Source organism: Diorhabda sublineata, chromosome 11, assembly GCF_026230105.1.
Source record: "Diorhabda sublineata isolate icDioSubl1.1 chromosome 11, icDioSubl1.1, whole genome shotgun sequence".
NCBI lineage: Eukaryota > Metazoa > Arthropoda > Insecta > Coleoptera > Chrysomelidae > Diorhabda > Diorhabda sublineata.
Window position 1 is genome coordinate 1,517,284 of NC_079484.1, and position 17,459 is coordinate 1,534,742.

The following is a 17,459-nucleotide window of genomic DNA, read 5'->3' on the forward strand; positions in this document are numbered from 1 at the left end:
CTATAATTGGTAAGAACATTATACAACATCCCTAAATTGATAGGAACATTATACAACGTCCCCACAAAAGTTATAGAATTTTCTTAGATTGATAAAAAGCGCTATAGAATGTCCTAGAATTGATAAGAACACTTTATAATGTTCCTAACATTGATAAGAATGTCTCACGATTGATAAGAACACAATAAAATGTACTATAATTGATTAGAACATTATAGAACGTCCCCACAAAAGCTATAGAATGTTCTTAGATTGATCAAAAGTGCTATAGAATGTTCTCGAATTGATAAGAACACTATATAATGTTCTAACATTGATAAGAATGTCTCACGATTGATAAGAACACAATAAAATGTACTATAATTGATTAGAACATTATAGAACGTCCCCACAAAAGCTATAGAATGTTCTTAAATTGATAAAAAGCGCTATAGAATATCTTTAGATTGATAAAAAGCGCTATAGAATGTTCTTAAATTGATCAAAAGCGCTATAGAATGTTCTAACATTGATAAGAATGTCTCATGATTGATAACAGCACTATACAAAGGCCCTAAATTGATAAGAACACAATAAAATGTTCTATAATTGGTAAGAACATTATACAACATCCCTAAATTGATAGGAACATTATACAACGTCCCCACAAAAGTTATAGAATGTTCTTAGATTGATATAAAGCGCTATAGAATGTTCTAGAATTGATAAGAACACTTTATAATGTTCTAATATTGATAAGAATGTCTCACGATTAATAAGAACACAATAAAATGTAGTATAATTGATTAGAACATTATAGAACGTCCCCACAAAAGCTATAGAATGTCCTTAGATTGATAAAAAGCGCTATAAAATGTTCTTAGATTGATAAAAAGCGCTATAAAATGTTCTTAGATTGATAAAAAGCGCTATAAAATGTTCTTAGATTGATAAAAAGCGCTATAAAATGTTCTCGAATTGATAAGAACACTATATGACGTTCTAAAATTGATAAGAATGTCTAACGATTGATAAGACCACTATACAAAGTCCCTAAATTGATAAGAACACAATAGAATGTTCTATAATTAATAAGAACATTATACAACGTCCCCAAAAAAGCTATAGAATGTTCTTAGATTGATAAAAAGTGTTGTAGAATGTTCTCAAATTAACAAGAACACTATATAATGTTCTAAAATTGATAAGAACGATTTTCAACGTCCCTAAATTGATAAGAACATTATACAACGTCTCCACAAAAGCTGTAGAATGTTCTGAGACTGATGAAAAGTGCTATAGAATGTTCTCGAATTGGTAAGAACACTATATAACGTCCCCAAATTGATAAGAACACTATAGAATGTTCTTAGATTCTTAAAAATGTTCTTCAATTCATTAGTGATTCATAAAATGTTCTTAGATACATCAAAATGTTCTTCAATTGATAAGTAAGCCATAGAATGTTCTTAGATTCATAAGAATGTTCTTATATAGATAAAAAGTGCTATAGAATGTCCTCGAATTGATAAGGATGCTACAGATTATCCTCAAATTAATAAAAACAGTATAGGATGTTTTAAAAATTCATAAGAACACTATTGAATATTTTTAGATTCATAAAAATTGACAAAAAATCTAAAAAAATGTTCTAAACTTTTTAAAAAAAATTATATAATGTGTCTCAAATTAAAAAGGAGACTACAGAACGTCGTAAAATTAATAAGAACATTATAAAATGTTCTAAAATTGATTAGATCAATATAGAATTTCTAAAATCGATGATTTTACTATAAAATGTCCCCTAAACGATATAGAATAAGATGTCAGACAGATAATAGAGTTTTAGTATGTAATTATTTTTAAAAATCACGAAATTATTGACAGATTTATCATGAAAAATTAAATATACTTCATAAAATTGGTAGAAAATAACGACTAGGACCAATTTTATGATCCGATACATACTAACGAAACTTAAAATCATAGAACTATAGATAACGAAAGATAAATTGATGATTATCGAGTAAAATTTTTGAAAAAAATGTTAATTGTATCGATTGTATGTCTTTTAAACATTTATATACAATGAAACCTATGTGTTATTTTTTGTTTGTTCTGGAAGCGCCTCCGGAGTGGCAATGGTGCCCCCAAGCGGCCAGGTGGTGCAACAGGGACAACTTCCTAGGAGGGGTAGCGCTTCCAAAGACCCTCCAGCAGCTCCTAGACTCAAAAAGTGAGATGGACCTTAATCAAGTTTTTTCATTAGTGACGTTTTTATATATATACATAAATTTTTTTAGATAGCTCATTATTTCTGTCGGTAAAATTGACATAGCAACGTTCGAGAATATTTTGGTATACAGATTTACAATACACCCCTATTTCGAATACCTTCGAATTGAAAAAAACCATAATTCGTATTTCGGTTATATTTAAACGAAACCCGATCGAAAATCTGTATCCCAAAAATTTTTCGCCGACTGAGAGGGAACACGTGATAAGAACAGTGTTTATATTAAATGTGATTTTGTTAAGTTTTCCAAATCTTTCTGAGCTGTTTTTTTTTTCTACATTCTTGAAGTTGACTTCCTCAATCAACACCAAGAATAACGAAAACTAATGTAAAATTCTGTAATCGATATCTCGTTACTGATACGATTATTAAAATTTATTAATATTGCTTCAAGAATATGCGAAAAAGTAACTGAATCAAAAACAATTTGTTGAATGATAAAACTATACAGATAACAATCCAAATAGACCAAAAGTACAAAATAAATAATAAAACCTAACCTAACTTTTGTAAAAAAGTAAATTTACTATAATATGATAACCTTTAACATGTAATATGACTTGAAAAAGATAATTTGTATGAAAATAATTTTATTATAAGTTTAATTACATCTAAAATCCATAAAGTACTCAAAATGTCCACCATCAACGTTGATGCAATGCTACAACTTACCCCCAATACCCACAAAACTCAAAGTAGAGCAAATGTCTTTGAAAACATTCAATTCTTCAACCGTCAGATATTCCAGATGTCCAGTATGTCACAAAAATGTAATTTGTGCAGTCAGGATAGCCCTCAAGAAGAGGGTGGTATACCCGAAGGTGAAGTTCCTGATACGCTACCCTTCATCCCATGTTCGTCTGTCAACTTTCTGTGAGTTGACCACATGATTCAAAATGGAATAAAAAAACTCAAATACAAGCAATTTTTTGGCAATTAAGGCCACTCGATGCCTCTTCCAGTGATTCCTTATTCATGTACTGATGGGTTGAGTACCCTAAAAGAACTAATGGTCATGACACCTAGTTTAGGTGCAACCGACATTGAATTTGCAGTCAAGGTACTCTTAAAGAAAAAAGGCTGAAGGTTCAACTGTTGCATCAGCCTTTATTATAACATCTTCAGGATACCTAGTTCCTGATACGCTTGTTGTTGTTTCCGGAAAGTCTGAAACCGTCAATAAATACTTTTGGGCCACCCTATAAAGTATATTAAGTTGATGGATGGTGTCGTCGCCCGATTTTCTTTGAATTTGATAAGTGTTATACCAACTTTTGATTTTTTATTTGGAAATTCTTCTTTCTACATATGAAATAGTCAAAAATTTGATTCAGTTACTTTCCGTTAGTTTTTTTTTTTTTGTTTTGATTAATTTCGCTCATATAGAAAGGAAACAAGCAAGGGTGTGCAATTGGTGTTAAGAAATTAAGTGTATGTAAACGTTTTTAATAATTAGGGTGATTTCTGAATGGGGCAACGATGTATAAAAAAAATTAAAGGTACAGAAGTCGCTGTATATATATGTTGGGTGGGTTTTTTTTTTTTTAAATGCCTTTTCCATTTTGCTACATATTATCAAAATATATATTTAGATTAGTATTGAAAATAATCTCATATTTTAGTTTTTCGAATTTCGTTATTTCATAAATGTTGTTTGAAGAAACGTTTTTTTCTTTTTGTTCATTTTTTTTGTATATTCTCCCACTTTATTGGAAACTTTCTAGGCTAATACAATAAAATCTACCAATTACAGCCACAGAAAAAATCTATTGGCATATATTTAGAAAAATAAACTTTTTAGTATACTAGAGACCAGGATAGAAGCTTTTGAAAATGATAAAAAGTTAAAAAAAAATAATAGATGATACCCATTCTAAAATAAAAAATTAAATACCAGAGTTGTAGGTAATAAAAATATCTAAAACTATTGTATTCACTATTTTTTCACATAACCTCAAAATTTATGTGAAAAATTGAATCAAACCAAGAGCTTTATTTCTATCTTTTATAAAAAAACATTTCATTTGCATGAAATTTGGTTAAAACTTACATTTTCGTGTCCCAAATACACTATAATTTATTTGTTTAGAATAATAGAACGACATAAATCGACTTTAGTTCATAAAACGATCTAGAAGTATCTATAATGTTCTAGAACAATCTATAATATCTCAGATTGATAAATTATGTATCTAAAACGCTTTATAATGATACAAAATATTCCAAAACGATCCAGAATCGTCTGAAACGTTTATAAAACGATCTAGAATACTAAGGAACAATTTCGAGAGACGTAGAAGGATTTTATACGTTCTTAAACGATCTAGATTGAATTTTAAATGTTCTAGAACGATATAAATCGACGTATACAGTTCATAAAACGATCTAGAAGTATCTATAATGTTCTAGAACAATCTATAATATCTCAGATTGATAAATTATGTATCTATAACGCTTTATAATGATACAAAATATTCCAAAACGATCCAGAATCGTCTGAAACGTTTATAAAACGATCTAGAATACTAAGGAACAATTTCGAGAGACGTAGAAGGATTTTATACGTTCTTAAACGATCTAGATTGAATTTTAAATGTTCTAGAACGATATAAATCGACGTATACAGTTCATAAAACGATCTAGAAGTATCTATAATGTTCTAGAACAATCTATAATATCTCAGATTGATAAATTATGTATCTATAACGCTTTATAATGATACAAAATATTCCAAAACGATCCAGAATCGTCTGAAACGTTTATAAAACGATCTAGAATACTAAGGAACAATTTCGAGAGACGTAGAAGGATTTTATACGTTCTTAAACGATCTAGATTGAATTTTAAATGTTCTAGAACGATATAAATCGACGTATACAGTTCATAAAACGATCTAGAAGTATCTATAATGTTCTAGAACAATCTATAATATCTCAGATTGATAAATTATGTATCTATAACGCTTTATAATGATACAAAATATTCCAAAACGATCCAGAATCGTCTGAAACGTTTATAAAACGATCTAGAATACTAAGGAACAATTTCGAGAGACGTAGAAGGATTTTATACGTTCTAAAACGATCTAGATTGAATTTTAAATGTTCTAGAACGATATAAATCGACGTATACAGTTCATAAAACGATCTAGAAGTATCTATAATGTTCTAGAACAATCTATAATATCTCAGATTGATAAATTATGTATCTAAAACGCTTTATAATGATACAAAATATTCCAAAACGATCCAGAATCGTCTGAAACGTTTATAAAACGATCTAGAATACTAAGGAACAATTTCGAGAGACGTAGAAGGATTTTATACGTTCTAAAACGATCTAGATTGAATTTTAAATGTTCTAGAACGATATAAATCGACGTATACAGTTCATAAAACGATCTAGAAGTATCTATAATGTTCTAGAACAATCTATAATATCTCAGATTGATAAATTATGTATCTAAAACGCTTTATAATGATACAAAATATTCCAAAACGATCCAGAATCGTCTGAAACGTTTATAAAACGATCTAGAATACTAAGGAACAATTTCGAGAGACGTAGAAGGATTTTATACGTTCTTAAACGATCTAGATTGAATTTTAAATGTTCTAGAACGATATAAATCGACGTATACAGTTCATAAAACGATCTAGAAGTATCTATAATGTTCTAGAACAATCTATAATATCTCAGATTGATAAATTATGTATCTAAAACGCTTTATAATGATACAAAATATTCCAAAACGATCCAGAATCGTCTGAAACGTTTATAAAACGATCTAGAATACTAAGGAACAATTTCGAGAGACGTAGAAGGATTTTATACGTTCTTAAACGATCTAGATTGAATTTTAAATGTTCTAGAACGATATAAATCGACGTATACAGTTCATAAAACGATCTAGAAGTATCTATAATGTTCTAGAACAATCTATAATATCTCAGATTGATAAATTATGTATCTATAACGCTTTATAATGATACAAAATATTCCAAAACGATCCAGAATCGTCTGAAACGTTTATAAAACGATCTAGAATACTAAGGAACAATTTCGAGAGACGTAGAAGGATTTTATACGTTCTAAAACGATCTAGATTGAATTTTAAATGTTCTAGAACGATATAAATCGACGTATACAGTTCATAAAACGATCTAGAAGTATCTATAATGTTCTAGAACAATCTATAATATCTCAGATTGATAAATTATGTATCTAAAACGCTTTATAATGATACAAAATATTCCAAAACGATCCAGAATCGTCTGAAACGTTTATAAAACGATCTAGAATACTAAGGAACAATTTCGAGAGACGTAGAAGGATTTTATACGTTCTAAAACGATCTAGATTGAATTTTAAATGTTCTAGAACGATATAAATCGAAGAATACAGTTTATAAAGCGGTCTAGAAGTATCTGTAGTGTTCCAAATTGGTAAATTAGGTCTCTGAAACGCTTTATAATGTTACAAAATATTCCAAATGATCTAGAATAGTCTGAAACGTTTATACCATGATTTTTTTGCCTTTTCACAGAAAATTTACCTTGAAAATTGTAATATTCTTTTACACCATCAGAAAGTTGAGATTTCAACGAACAAAAAACTTTTTCAAAAAAGATAATATTTTGACGGTAGAATCAGGAGTATTTTCGATTGAAAATTAGAGTGCTTTTTCGAAATTAAGTCAAAATAAAGATTATTAATATGTATATGACATAAAATGGTAAGTTTTTACCAAATTTTATCAAAAAAAATTATAAAAAACCAAAAAACTACATTATTTGAATATTTCATAAAAATTTTGAGGTTATGTTATAGAAGAGTGAATACAAAAGTTGTAGATCTACGACTTTCCTTTTTTGGTTTCAAAAATGATCGTCCCTTGTCGACACCTCCCAAAAAATTTATTATTATGTTCATGTAGCAAAACGAAAATACGGCGGTTCATAAAATAATAAAAACAAGACTATTTTATTAAATTACAACGAGGTATTCAGAAAACTACAGAGTTTCGAATTTTGAACATCTCGTTTTTCATGAAAATTAAGTGGTCGAACTATTTGTACATATCTAGACTGACTTTGTGTATTTTGTTGTAAAATAGAAATAAAAAAATAAAATTAAAATAAAAATTTGTTTCGATCGTGCAAAAAAAAATTTTTGTAATGCCGTGGTAGATAGGTAGATAGTGTTTACCAAATTTTGTATCGAAACAATTAAAATTAGGTATCTGTTTAAAGAAGAATCAAAACTTCTCAAATATTCTCCAAATCTAATTAATCAAAGAATAAAAAAAACATTATACTAGATATAAACAGTATCTAATAATTAAATTCACTTCTGATAGCTTTTCATAGCTAATTAATCTAAAAGGAAAATTTAGTTTCCACTAATTGTTGGTAAAATGTTAATATTTTTACTCTGACTCAATTGTACAATGTTAGAGTCCATAGTAGCTCTAACATTCCTTATATATACATCATTATAAACCTCTTCTTTCCAATATTTCTACTAATTTGATTCCAAGTTTTCCCTCTACCGTTTCTTATCTGATCCTGTTCCCCATTGAGCTTCAACTTGTTCTTCTAGCCATGTATCTAATCAATAAACTCTTAATTCCTTCCCCTATATCTTCCTTTCCTTAATTTTCATGCTTCCGAAGGACTTCTGGAACTCAAGTCTTGCCCCTTCGATGATTTTAGTATAAATGCTTCATTTAATGACATGTTTACTTAGTTTTTCATGACTGTATTTAAAACAATTTGATTTTTCGTTACAGATTCTTCTATTTTCACCGGATTCAATTTCCTGCACTATTCGGGTACTAACCGTTAAGATTCCAGCAACAATGTGAATATATGTTATCTGTTTCAACCCTTAGAATATCCCTTTCCACCTATTTTAGGGTATCAATTTTGGTAAAGTCTCTGTGGTTACTGCATTTCTTCAATTTATCCAGGTCCTAGTTCCCCTTCGTTGTCTTAGGCCTACTATTTCTTCCAATATAGTATCAGTTTTGGTCTTTTTGTATCGTTTTTGTGACATTTTTGTCAATAGGAACTCTTTCGATCTTGATAGTCATCCTGGGGCCCCAAAGGTTTGTTTCCTTTCATCGATTTGTCTTCTTCGTATTCCAACTGCTGATCTACTTGTCTAAACGAATTATATGAAAGGAAAATTGATGTTTTTGGAAAGATTTTGATGTTAACATGGATAAAAACTAGGATTTGATTTGTTGGTTTAATTTCATTTATCGTAAACCAAATTTTGTGTATCGAAAAGTTCAATTATAGCAATATATATGTGAAAAATCATTTTATTTGAAGGATATTTGAGAAATATTATTTTACATTGTTCATTCCTCGGTATATTTTGCATTTATAACATATTTTTATTTATCACTAATCAAAACTGTAGATATATTGATGAATGAGTGTGTTAATTACCCGTTATTTAATATACACTCTTCAAAAAAAAAAAATAATTGTTGATTTTTCGGTTATTCGTGCAGTGTACTTCCTCCATTTTGTACCGAAAGTCCTTTAATTTGATTAATTAAAATGTTGGAGAGAAATAAAAAATTATCGTTAATTATATTGTAAGGAAAACACTTGTTTTAATTATTAAATCATTAAAAAAAATCTGTTGTAATGTGATTATGTATAAAAAAACATTTTTTTAAGGTTGCATTATTAAATACGTTTGTAATTAAATAAATTAAATAATTACGTAATACATAATAATACATGGAATCTTCTTATCTTTATTTTTTTTTTTTATTATTGATTCGTTCTCGTTTTATTCCTATCCGCACCATGGAGTAGTTCAATTGACCTTTTCGAAGGAGTTGAGGAAATTTCTCAGTAACACGTTAATGCCATAACCAACTTTGTATCTCCACTTCCCTAGCTACCGATACACTTCTAGGGGTGTCTGAGAACAAAGTTTATGTTATAGCACTTAGCGTGTATGTATTTTGGAAATTATTACTAAAAACTGCGTGTTATATTTTTCGGACTAGATTTATTTGAACAATTATGATATTTAATGCCATTTTGGCTATCAAGGCTTTACAGAATGTGTCAAGTGTTTATATATCACTTTAATATCAAAATAAATCAATTCCGAAGCTTAACCGAATATACCAACGTCCATGTTTAAGGCAATAGGCAGAAACAGATCACCACCACAATCTGATTGAGTTTAATGCAGCAAAAACCCAAGCTGGTTGTTTTCACAAATCCTGTAGTTCAGGATTAGGTCTTGTCTGGTATAAAATATCACCTTAAATGCTTGTCGGATACTCCACAACACCTTCTATCCTCTGAGGATGCTAGATTCGATACAGAAGGAAGTATTTCGACTTATAGGCGATCCAGAGTTGACTAGAACCTTAAATCATAGAAAAAAGGTCACTGACCTGATTTTGTTTCATCTATACTACCGCAGAAGATGCTCTCCCGAGCTGTTCGACATGATCCCACCTAGAGGAGTAGGTGCAAGACATATTTAACAGGCTGACGTGACTCATCAACACCGAGCTCCCAGTTTTTGACCTTCTCTATGACATGGAGATTTCAAAATCCATCTTACAATAACGTGTAAGCCCCAAATCCTAGTTTTTGAGCTTCTCTATGACAAGGAGGTTTCGAATTCTATCTTCCAATAACGTATAAGTTCCAAAATCCAGTTTTTGAGCTTCTCTATGTCATAGAGGTTTCGAAATCCATCTTACAACAACGTGTAAGCCCCAAATCCCAGTTTTTGAGCTTCTCTATGTCATAGAGGTTTCGAAATCCATCTTACAACAACGTGTAGGCCCCAAATCCTAGTTTTTGAGCGTCTCTATGACATAGAGGTTTCGAAATCCATCTTACAACAACGTGTAGGCCCCAAATCCCAGTTTTTGAGCTTCTCTATGTCATAGAGGTTTCGAAATCCATCTTACAACAACGTGTAGGCCCCAAATCCTAGTTTTTGAGCTTCTCTATGACACTGAGACTTCAAAATCCATCTTACAACAACTTGTAAGACCCAAATCCTTGACATGGAGGTTTCAAAATCCATCTTCCAACAATATTTATCCATCTTGTTGTTTCTTATCCCAGTTTTTGAGCTTCTCTATGTCATAGAGGTTTCGAAATCCATCTTACAACAACGTGTAAGCCCCAAATCCCAGTTTTTGAGCTTCTCTATGTCATAGAGGTTTCGAATTCTATCTTCCAATAACGTATAAGTTCCAAAATCCAGTTTTTGAGCTTCTCTATGACATAGAGGTTTCGAAATCCATCTTACAACAACGTGTAGGCCCCAAATCCTAGTTTTTGAGCTTCTTTATGACACTGAGGCTTCAAAATCCATCTTTCAACCACGTGTAAGCCCCAAATCCCAGTTTTTGAGCGTCTCTATGACATAGAGGTTTCAAAATCCATCTTACAACAACATGTAAGACCCAAATCCTAGTTTTTGAGCGTCTCTATGACACTGAGACTTCAAAATCCATCTTACAACAACTTGTAAGCCCCAAATCCTAGTTTTTGAGCTTCTCTATGACACTGAGGCTTCAAAATCCATCTTCCAACAACTTGTAAGACCCAAATCCTTGACATGGAGGTTTCGAAATCCATCTTCCAACAATATTTATCCATCTTGTTGTTTCTTATATCATATTGATGGATTTGATTTTTTTATTATTGTAAAATTAAAGTATCAATAAAAGAGACATCCCAATTGGAAAGAAATTGGTAGAATGTAGTTTTTTATCCAAAATCAGATGTGGTACTTTACTACAAAATATGTTAGTTATCATTAGTTTGTATAAAAACAGAATTTACATTAAGTTCCATGCAGATGAAAAATATTTCCATGAAAAAGGCAATAAGATATTCAAGTGATAAAACGTGGACTCAGTTTGCTGTTTTATTTTTATTTTAAAGATTCTTCGACAGTTTGTTAACTGGATGATACCCTACAAGTTCATTTTTAAATGATATTCATAATTACAAAACACCAAATCACATGGGACTAACCTAACCTAACCAAATCACATGGGACATTTGAACTACTGTTTAAAATAATTTTTTTATCCTGGTTACTCACCTGGGTAATTATTTTTATTTTCACAGATTTACCTAAGATGTGATCATAATGTCGTTTTTAGTAAAAAAATTATGAACCAGGATTAGATCTATCTGACTGTATTGGTTAACAAAAATGTCGAGCATTTATCTCAGGTTGCAAGACATACAGACTGATATATTTGTTCCCAATTTACAACAAACCCACGTTTCGATAAAGTAAAAAACTGAAACATATTTTAGTCTATAAAAACAATTATAAATATCTTGGAATGTTGCTTAAGAAAAATTTATTGTTAACTATTAACAATTATTACCCGAGAAACAGTTTATTTGGAAATCTATAGATTCACATAATACATATATAAAACAGCAAATGCCAATTTCACCTGGTATTTTACTTTCTTCAGCATTCTTGTACTTATTTTCTCTTTAATCATACTTTCCATTACTAATCCCGAGCCTAGGATCTATCTACTGAGGCCCCAGGTCTCTGGTAGGCCTTATAAATCAGTAATTTCATTTTTTATTAAAATTTGTGCCATTTTTTGGGAAGCTGAAAGTATTTACTTCATTGTTGAGTCTAATATCTCTTTAATCGTATTTTGAATGACCAATCCGTAGCCTAGGATCTATCTACTGAGGCCCCAGGTATCTGGTAGGCCTTATAAATCAGTAATTTCATTTTTTGTTAAAATTTTTGCCATTTCTTTGGAAGCTGACAGTATTTACTTCATTGTTGATTTCAATTTTTCTTCAATAGTACTTTCCATGACCAATCTAGAGCCTAGGATGTATCTACTGAATCACCGGCTCTCCGAAAGGCCTTGTGAATAAATTATTTCGTTTTTTGTTGCAGTTTTTTTTTTATTTCTTCTGATACAGAAGTAGTCACTTCATTCGTGTGTTTATTTTCTCCTCAGTCAAACTTTCCGTTAACTATTTAAAGTCTATGATCTATCTACCAAGTTACCGACTCTTGGAAAAGCATCGTGGAACATAATCAAATTAAAATACAATTTAAAGTTGATGGATAATTCCTTGGCATTGACGTTCATATACATCCATGAAAAATCTTCATTGCATTGGGATGGGTGCTTTGGAAAGATTCTAAAAGAGAAAATATTTAGATCGAGGTAATAATAGAAAAATAATGAAGTGAACACCGAAATGAAGAAGCAAAACTGCAGACTTAGGACCTTGGCATTTGTTGTAATATATAAAAATCTGCAGCCTGTCACCGTTCGGTTGTAAAAATAGTGTAATTATTTTTAATATTAAAAGAAAAATAACCAATTTTGTATATATGAAAATTTCCTGATCTTAATGTTGTGTATATATTTAAATAATAAAAAAAAAACAACCTCAAAATAGTGCTTTATTTTATAAGATTTAAAAAAATTTGCGGCTAATTAATTCAAACAGCTTTTATATTGTTCCACGTATTTTTCAAAATAATTTTGTTGAATATTCATAAAAATGGTTTTGTTTCCAACATTTACTCTCAGTGTATCAAAAATATGAAATAATTGGAATTTGATTTGCACTATGTATGTTAATTATACAAATAAAAAATGATTATCGACTTATTAGTTTAAATTCTCTACTACATTTCTCAATCTATATTTGGAAATAGAATATCGATAGTCTACCATGTAAACGGGGCCCTCTCTCTTAAGATTCTTACACCAAATTTTTCCCATTCCTCAGCCTGGATCCAAAGTTCGTGAGCAGTTTCCAAACAGGACATAATACAAGCTCCTTTCCATGCAACCATTGCTGGATCCATATCTCGAGGATTGGTTACAATATCGAGTTGTTCAGCTCGATACAAATAAGGAATCTGAAGTGAAATTCTATTCTGGAGCCACGTGCCTATACCTGAAAATTTCATCCCTCCACCAACCACTAAAATGCACCCGTACATTTTCCTTTTTATTTCTTCGTTTGGACATCTATCAATACTTTGAAGAACCGCTTGATCCAGACTCAATATTTGCCCTGGATTTGTTACAAATTCTTTAATAGATGCTGGCATAATCGGATCCATAGCATCCACCACAATATCGTCTTCGTTAGGAGCATTTTGTTGGTTATCAAGAAAAGTATCATTTAACATATCGGAATTTGCTGTATCCAAACTTTCCTTCATACCTGTAGAACAAAATTTATAACAATAAATAGGAATTATAATTGGTGAAAACTTAGATCTCACCCTTTTTCCTAATATCCCTCAAATATATTTCATCATGTGGATCTTCAGGGTCTCCGGTTGATATCTTCTGGGTATGTATGAATTTTGGTCCAGTGATGGCAAATAATTCAGGACTAAAGAGACTCAATGGAGCAACAATACATTCATCACCAACTTGAATAGTGAAATGATAAACTGGCATATCGGGTTGTTTTAAGATAAAAGATTTCTCCTGAGAACCACATACATCTAAATTAACGTGACAAAAATCTTCCTTGAGTTTTCTTAACAACATTGTGTCTAATTTATTTTTATCCGTACAGTCTTTATAAGGAAAAGCGCATTTTTGAAGAAGCCAAAAAAATACTTGAGTTATATCACCACCCCCGTAATCCAATCTAACCCTAAAAATAGACAAGTTTTGAATATGTAAGCTCGAGTATATTGAATGTTGAATTTTTGAACAATACAAGTTAGGTAATTCGAATTTTAAAATACCTGGTATTTTGGTGACAAATCCCATCTTCAACACAAGAAACTGACGTTTTTTGATCCCCAACATCAATTACACACGCATAACTTAACCCGGATCCGAATGTAGCTGCCACGTGATCCTGTAGTAGAAAACAACTACCGAAACCAATTTTACATAACAAAAGATACATCAATTCCCTTAAATACACCCTATTATAAACGTCTGGTATCACTAAAACAGCTTTGTGATGTTTTAACTCCTTTCGACTAATTTGAAAATTCACTTCAAGTATATAAGTCCATATTGTTTCTAAATCGGCCATAATAGATGTGATTGAACCCCCTGAAAAATAGTTCATCTAAAATTGTCTAACAAACACTTCCACGACGTATCTAACCTGGTCCTGAATGAACATTTAGTTCTCCCCTTTTATAAGGAAAATGTATGTTGAATTCTTGCTTTGGATCTAATCGCAATATATCATTACCAATAACTAGGTCACCTTCCGGTTTTACCCAATCACCACCTGTGTTACTCACTAATTCCGGTTCGGAACGACGATTAAAAGCTGCTATTTGTTGCGGTGGAGTAGCATACCTTCTTCGTCCATCAGATTGTAGACAAGACTGTAAGGTATGTGATACTGCTAGTCTAGCTTCCTCCAATTCTTGTATTTGCGTCGAATCAACTCGTTCTGGTAAAAAACTGTCTGTATATTCAATTCCATTCGGTAATCTCCTCCTTGCGATAGCATGTAAAGTTGTTAACGGATTTAAATCCGAAGCTCTGCCTATTCTTAAATTTAACGACCCCGGATGGATAACTATGATACTTTTAGCGTGTACCTGTTCTACAGGTACTTCTGTAGGCGTTCCACCTAAAGTCATCCCGTGATTCTGTTGTACGGTCAACTTTATATAGTAAACAGTTTAGGTTATGTATACAATATACACTACGTTTACTAACATTGAATCTTCTGGTTTACAAAAGATACTTTCGATATTATATATACACTTAGGTTTTAACAAAAATTAATTGTTCGTGCGCACTAAAAATAAACTTTAATAGAAGACGGTCTAAGTTAGATGTATACAAAAAATAACATAACCTATAATTACTTACACAAAAGTATAGGTCATAAAGTTACATAGAGAGGGCGGTATTATTGAAAGAGAAACAGAGTGTCGATATACCACCTTCTACCTCTCTTTACTCGCTTTTGATTGGTGGTTTATGTACACAGTTAATATTAAAGATCCAATTAGAATAAAGTAGAGTGGTATACTAATGCTCTTTCTCTCTTTATCAACTGTTGAACAAGTTCAAGTATCTCGCTCTTTCTATCTTTAATATTAACTCAATGGTACAGATTTAATAACATAACCTATAATTATTTACACGCGAATAGAAAATTAAATAAAGCATGGGTAAAAATCATCGTCATAAGAAAAACCTAAAAGCCGACAAAGCTAAAGTGAAACTAAAACAAAGCAAAACAAATTTTTTACCGAAAGGCTTAAATGAAACTAAAGCTACATTTAAAATAAAACCAATCGTACTTGCAGAACAATTAAAAGAGAAAAATAGCCAGATTCCTTTGAGTAGAAGAAAACTTGATGTAAAGGATTTATGTAACAGATTAAATCATTATAATGAAAACGTCAGGAGTTCTGCGTGCGAAGAACTGGTGGAGATGCTTAAACAATATTCGGAAGAAATTGGTAATTTAGGAGAAATAATTTTAAACGTAAGTAATCTTATGCAAGACAGGGAAAGAAAAGTGAGGAGTAACGCGGCTAAGGTTATTAGCACTATCTTGGAAACGACTCCACGAGAAAAATTAGAACCTTTCTTCAATTACTTTTCAACTAACATGCGTTGTGCAATGACTAATATTAATCATAACATACAAGAAGATTCGCTCAAATTCCTAGATTGCTTTTTGATAAACGATTGCGGTTTAATATCTAAAACATCTGATAAATTATTACCAGATTTTTTCACTCTCATTTCTAGATTAAGGGTTGAAAATAATTTGAGTCGTACGGTTACTGTTAATTTAGGCAGTAAAATGACTAGTGTTTCGTGGAGAATTAAAGTCTTGAGTAGATTACAAGCGATACTTGAATTAATTTTGAATAAAAACAAAGATATTAACGAGGAAGTAGATAATGTTACTTGCTTTGCTTCAAATAACTACTACATTCCAATTTATAAAAACTCGTTTTATAAAATTTTAAGTAATCGTAACAGTAATAGTGATAAAAGTACTGCTATGGATAAAAATACTTTGGACAGTCACGTTGTAAGTCTCATTCCGGTTTTATATGAAATTTGGATGGAAGTTGTGCCTCAAAATAAGGTACAAAAACCAGCAAATGAAAGTACTTGTCTTAGTAATGAAGCGTCTGCTATTTTAAGTAGTGTCGTTAAAACTATATATCTCCTGTGGAAATATTTAGAAGATTGCGGTCACGATTACTTGAAATCTATTTTTATGTCTTCAGAAGCAAATAAATTTTTTAATAACTTGTTAATCAACTTTCCTTATGCTCAAAATGAGAATTTAAACAATAATAAGAAAGTAAAAGTGAACGCTTTGTCTTTGAATACGAATTTAGATTCTAATTGCGTTAGGGAAAATATTATAATATGCCACATTTATTTTATACTAAATGCAACGTTTATAAGAAATACTGCGAAGAATGAATTGAAACGTATAGCGGATTACATAAATAAATGTTTGTTAACAAAAAATTATGTCAATTTAACTAGTATAGACGATCTAATTAATTTTATTAAGATTAGTTTGGTTGAGAAATGCATTGTTTGGAAAAAATCTAATGTTAGTGCTGTTCAAATTTTGGAAAACTTGATAGTTTTTTATAACAATGGTACCATTAAGGAAAAACATAAAATCGTTTTATTCAAAATGTTAGCAGAATTAGTTGAAAACTCATATTTGGTAAAATCATCGCAGTATCAGAATTGGCTTTCATCTTTAACGGAATCACTTTGCAAGACACAAATTAATGATATTACAATAGAAATTCTACTCGAGTTAGCTAGAAAGAACTGCGTTACGTTTTTAACTGCTGTAAAGAAGAATATGCGAAGAATTTTGAATAATATATCTTCTAATACTATTATTATTACTAAAAAAAGTTATAAAGATGAAAAAATACTAAGAAGAGAAATGGTTTTTATTTTTTATTACATAAAGGAGTTAACTTGTGAAGAAGCAAAAGAGTTATTAAAAAATTTGGTAAATATCCTTCCTGAACAGGACTGTAATATAATCAAAGAGCAAGTACATATTTGTAAACAAAATTCTTGTTAAAAAATTTTAATATATTATTAAAATTCAATATTTGTTTCATTTTTTAAATATCCTTTCCATATATCATAAATAATAAACTATTTGGT

At 30.4% G+C, this 17,459-nt stretch overlaps 3 protein-coding genes across 4 annotated transcripts in view; 2 read left to right on the top strand and 1 right to left on the bottom strand.

Annotated features, from left to right (window-relative positions):
• The window catches only part of LOC130450449 (casein kinase I-like), a 42,333-nt gene extending 33,294 nt beyond the window's left edge, over nt 1–9,039 (top strand). The window contains exon 8 of the mRNA XM_056788826.1: nt 2,105–9,039. Within this exon, the coding sequence (XP_056644804.1) occupies nt 2,105–2,219 (115 nt within the window). The 3' untranslated portion in view covers nt 2,220–9,039. The remainder of the gene's footprint in view (nt 1–2,104) is intronic.
• A 95-nt stretch (nt 9,040–9,134) lies between these two features.
• Nucleotides 9,135–15,398, bottom strand: LOC130450448 (actin-related protein 8). 2 transcript variants are annotated; one of them, XM_056788825.1, is made up of 5 exons: nt 15,156–15,398; nt 14,431–15,081; nt 14,057–14,375; nt 13,580–13,962; nt 9,135–13,518 (listed from the first exon to the last, which is right to left on the bottom strand). In XM_056788825.1, exons 2-5 carry the CDS (start codon nt 14,918–14,920, stop codon nt 13,013–13,015), a joined length of 1,698 nt encoding a protein of 565 aa, XP_056644803.1. In that variant the 5' UTR covers nt 14,921–15,081; nt 15,156–15,398; the 3' UTR covers nt 9,135–13,012. The 2 variants fall into 2 exon arrangements, with proteins under 2 accessions (XP_056644803.1, XP_056644802.1); XM_056788824.1 differs by having other exon boundaries at nt 14,431–15,194.
• Nucleotides 15,251–17,401, top strand: LOC130450447 (testis-expressed protein 10 homolog). The gene has a single exon (XM_056788823.1). The coding sequence runs from the start codon at nt 15,457–15,459 to the stop codon at nt 17,371–17,373; it is 1,917 nt and encodes a 638-aa protein (XP_056644801.1). The 5' UTR covers nt 15,251–15,456; the 3' UTR covers nt 17,374–17,401.
• Nucleotides 17,402–17,459: the final 58 nt, after the last annotated feature.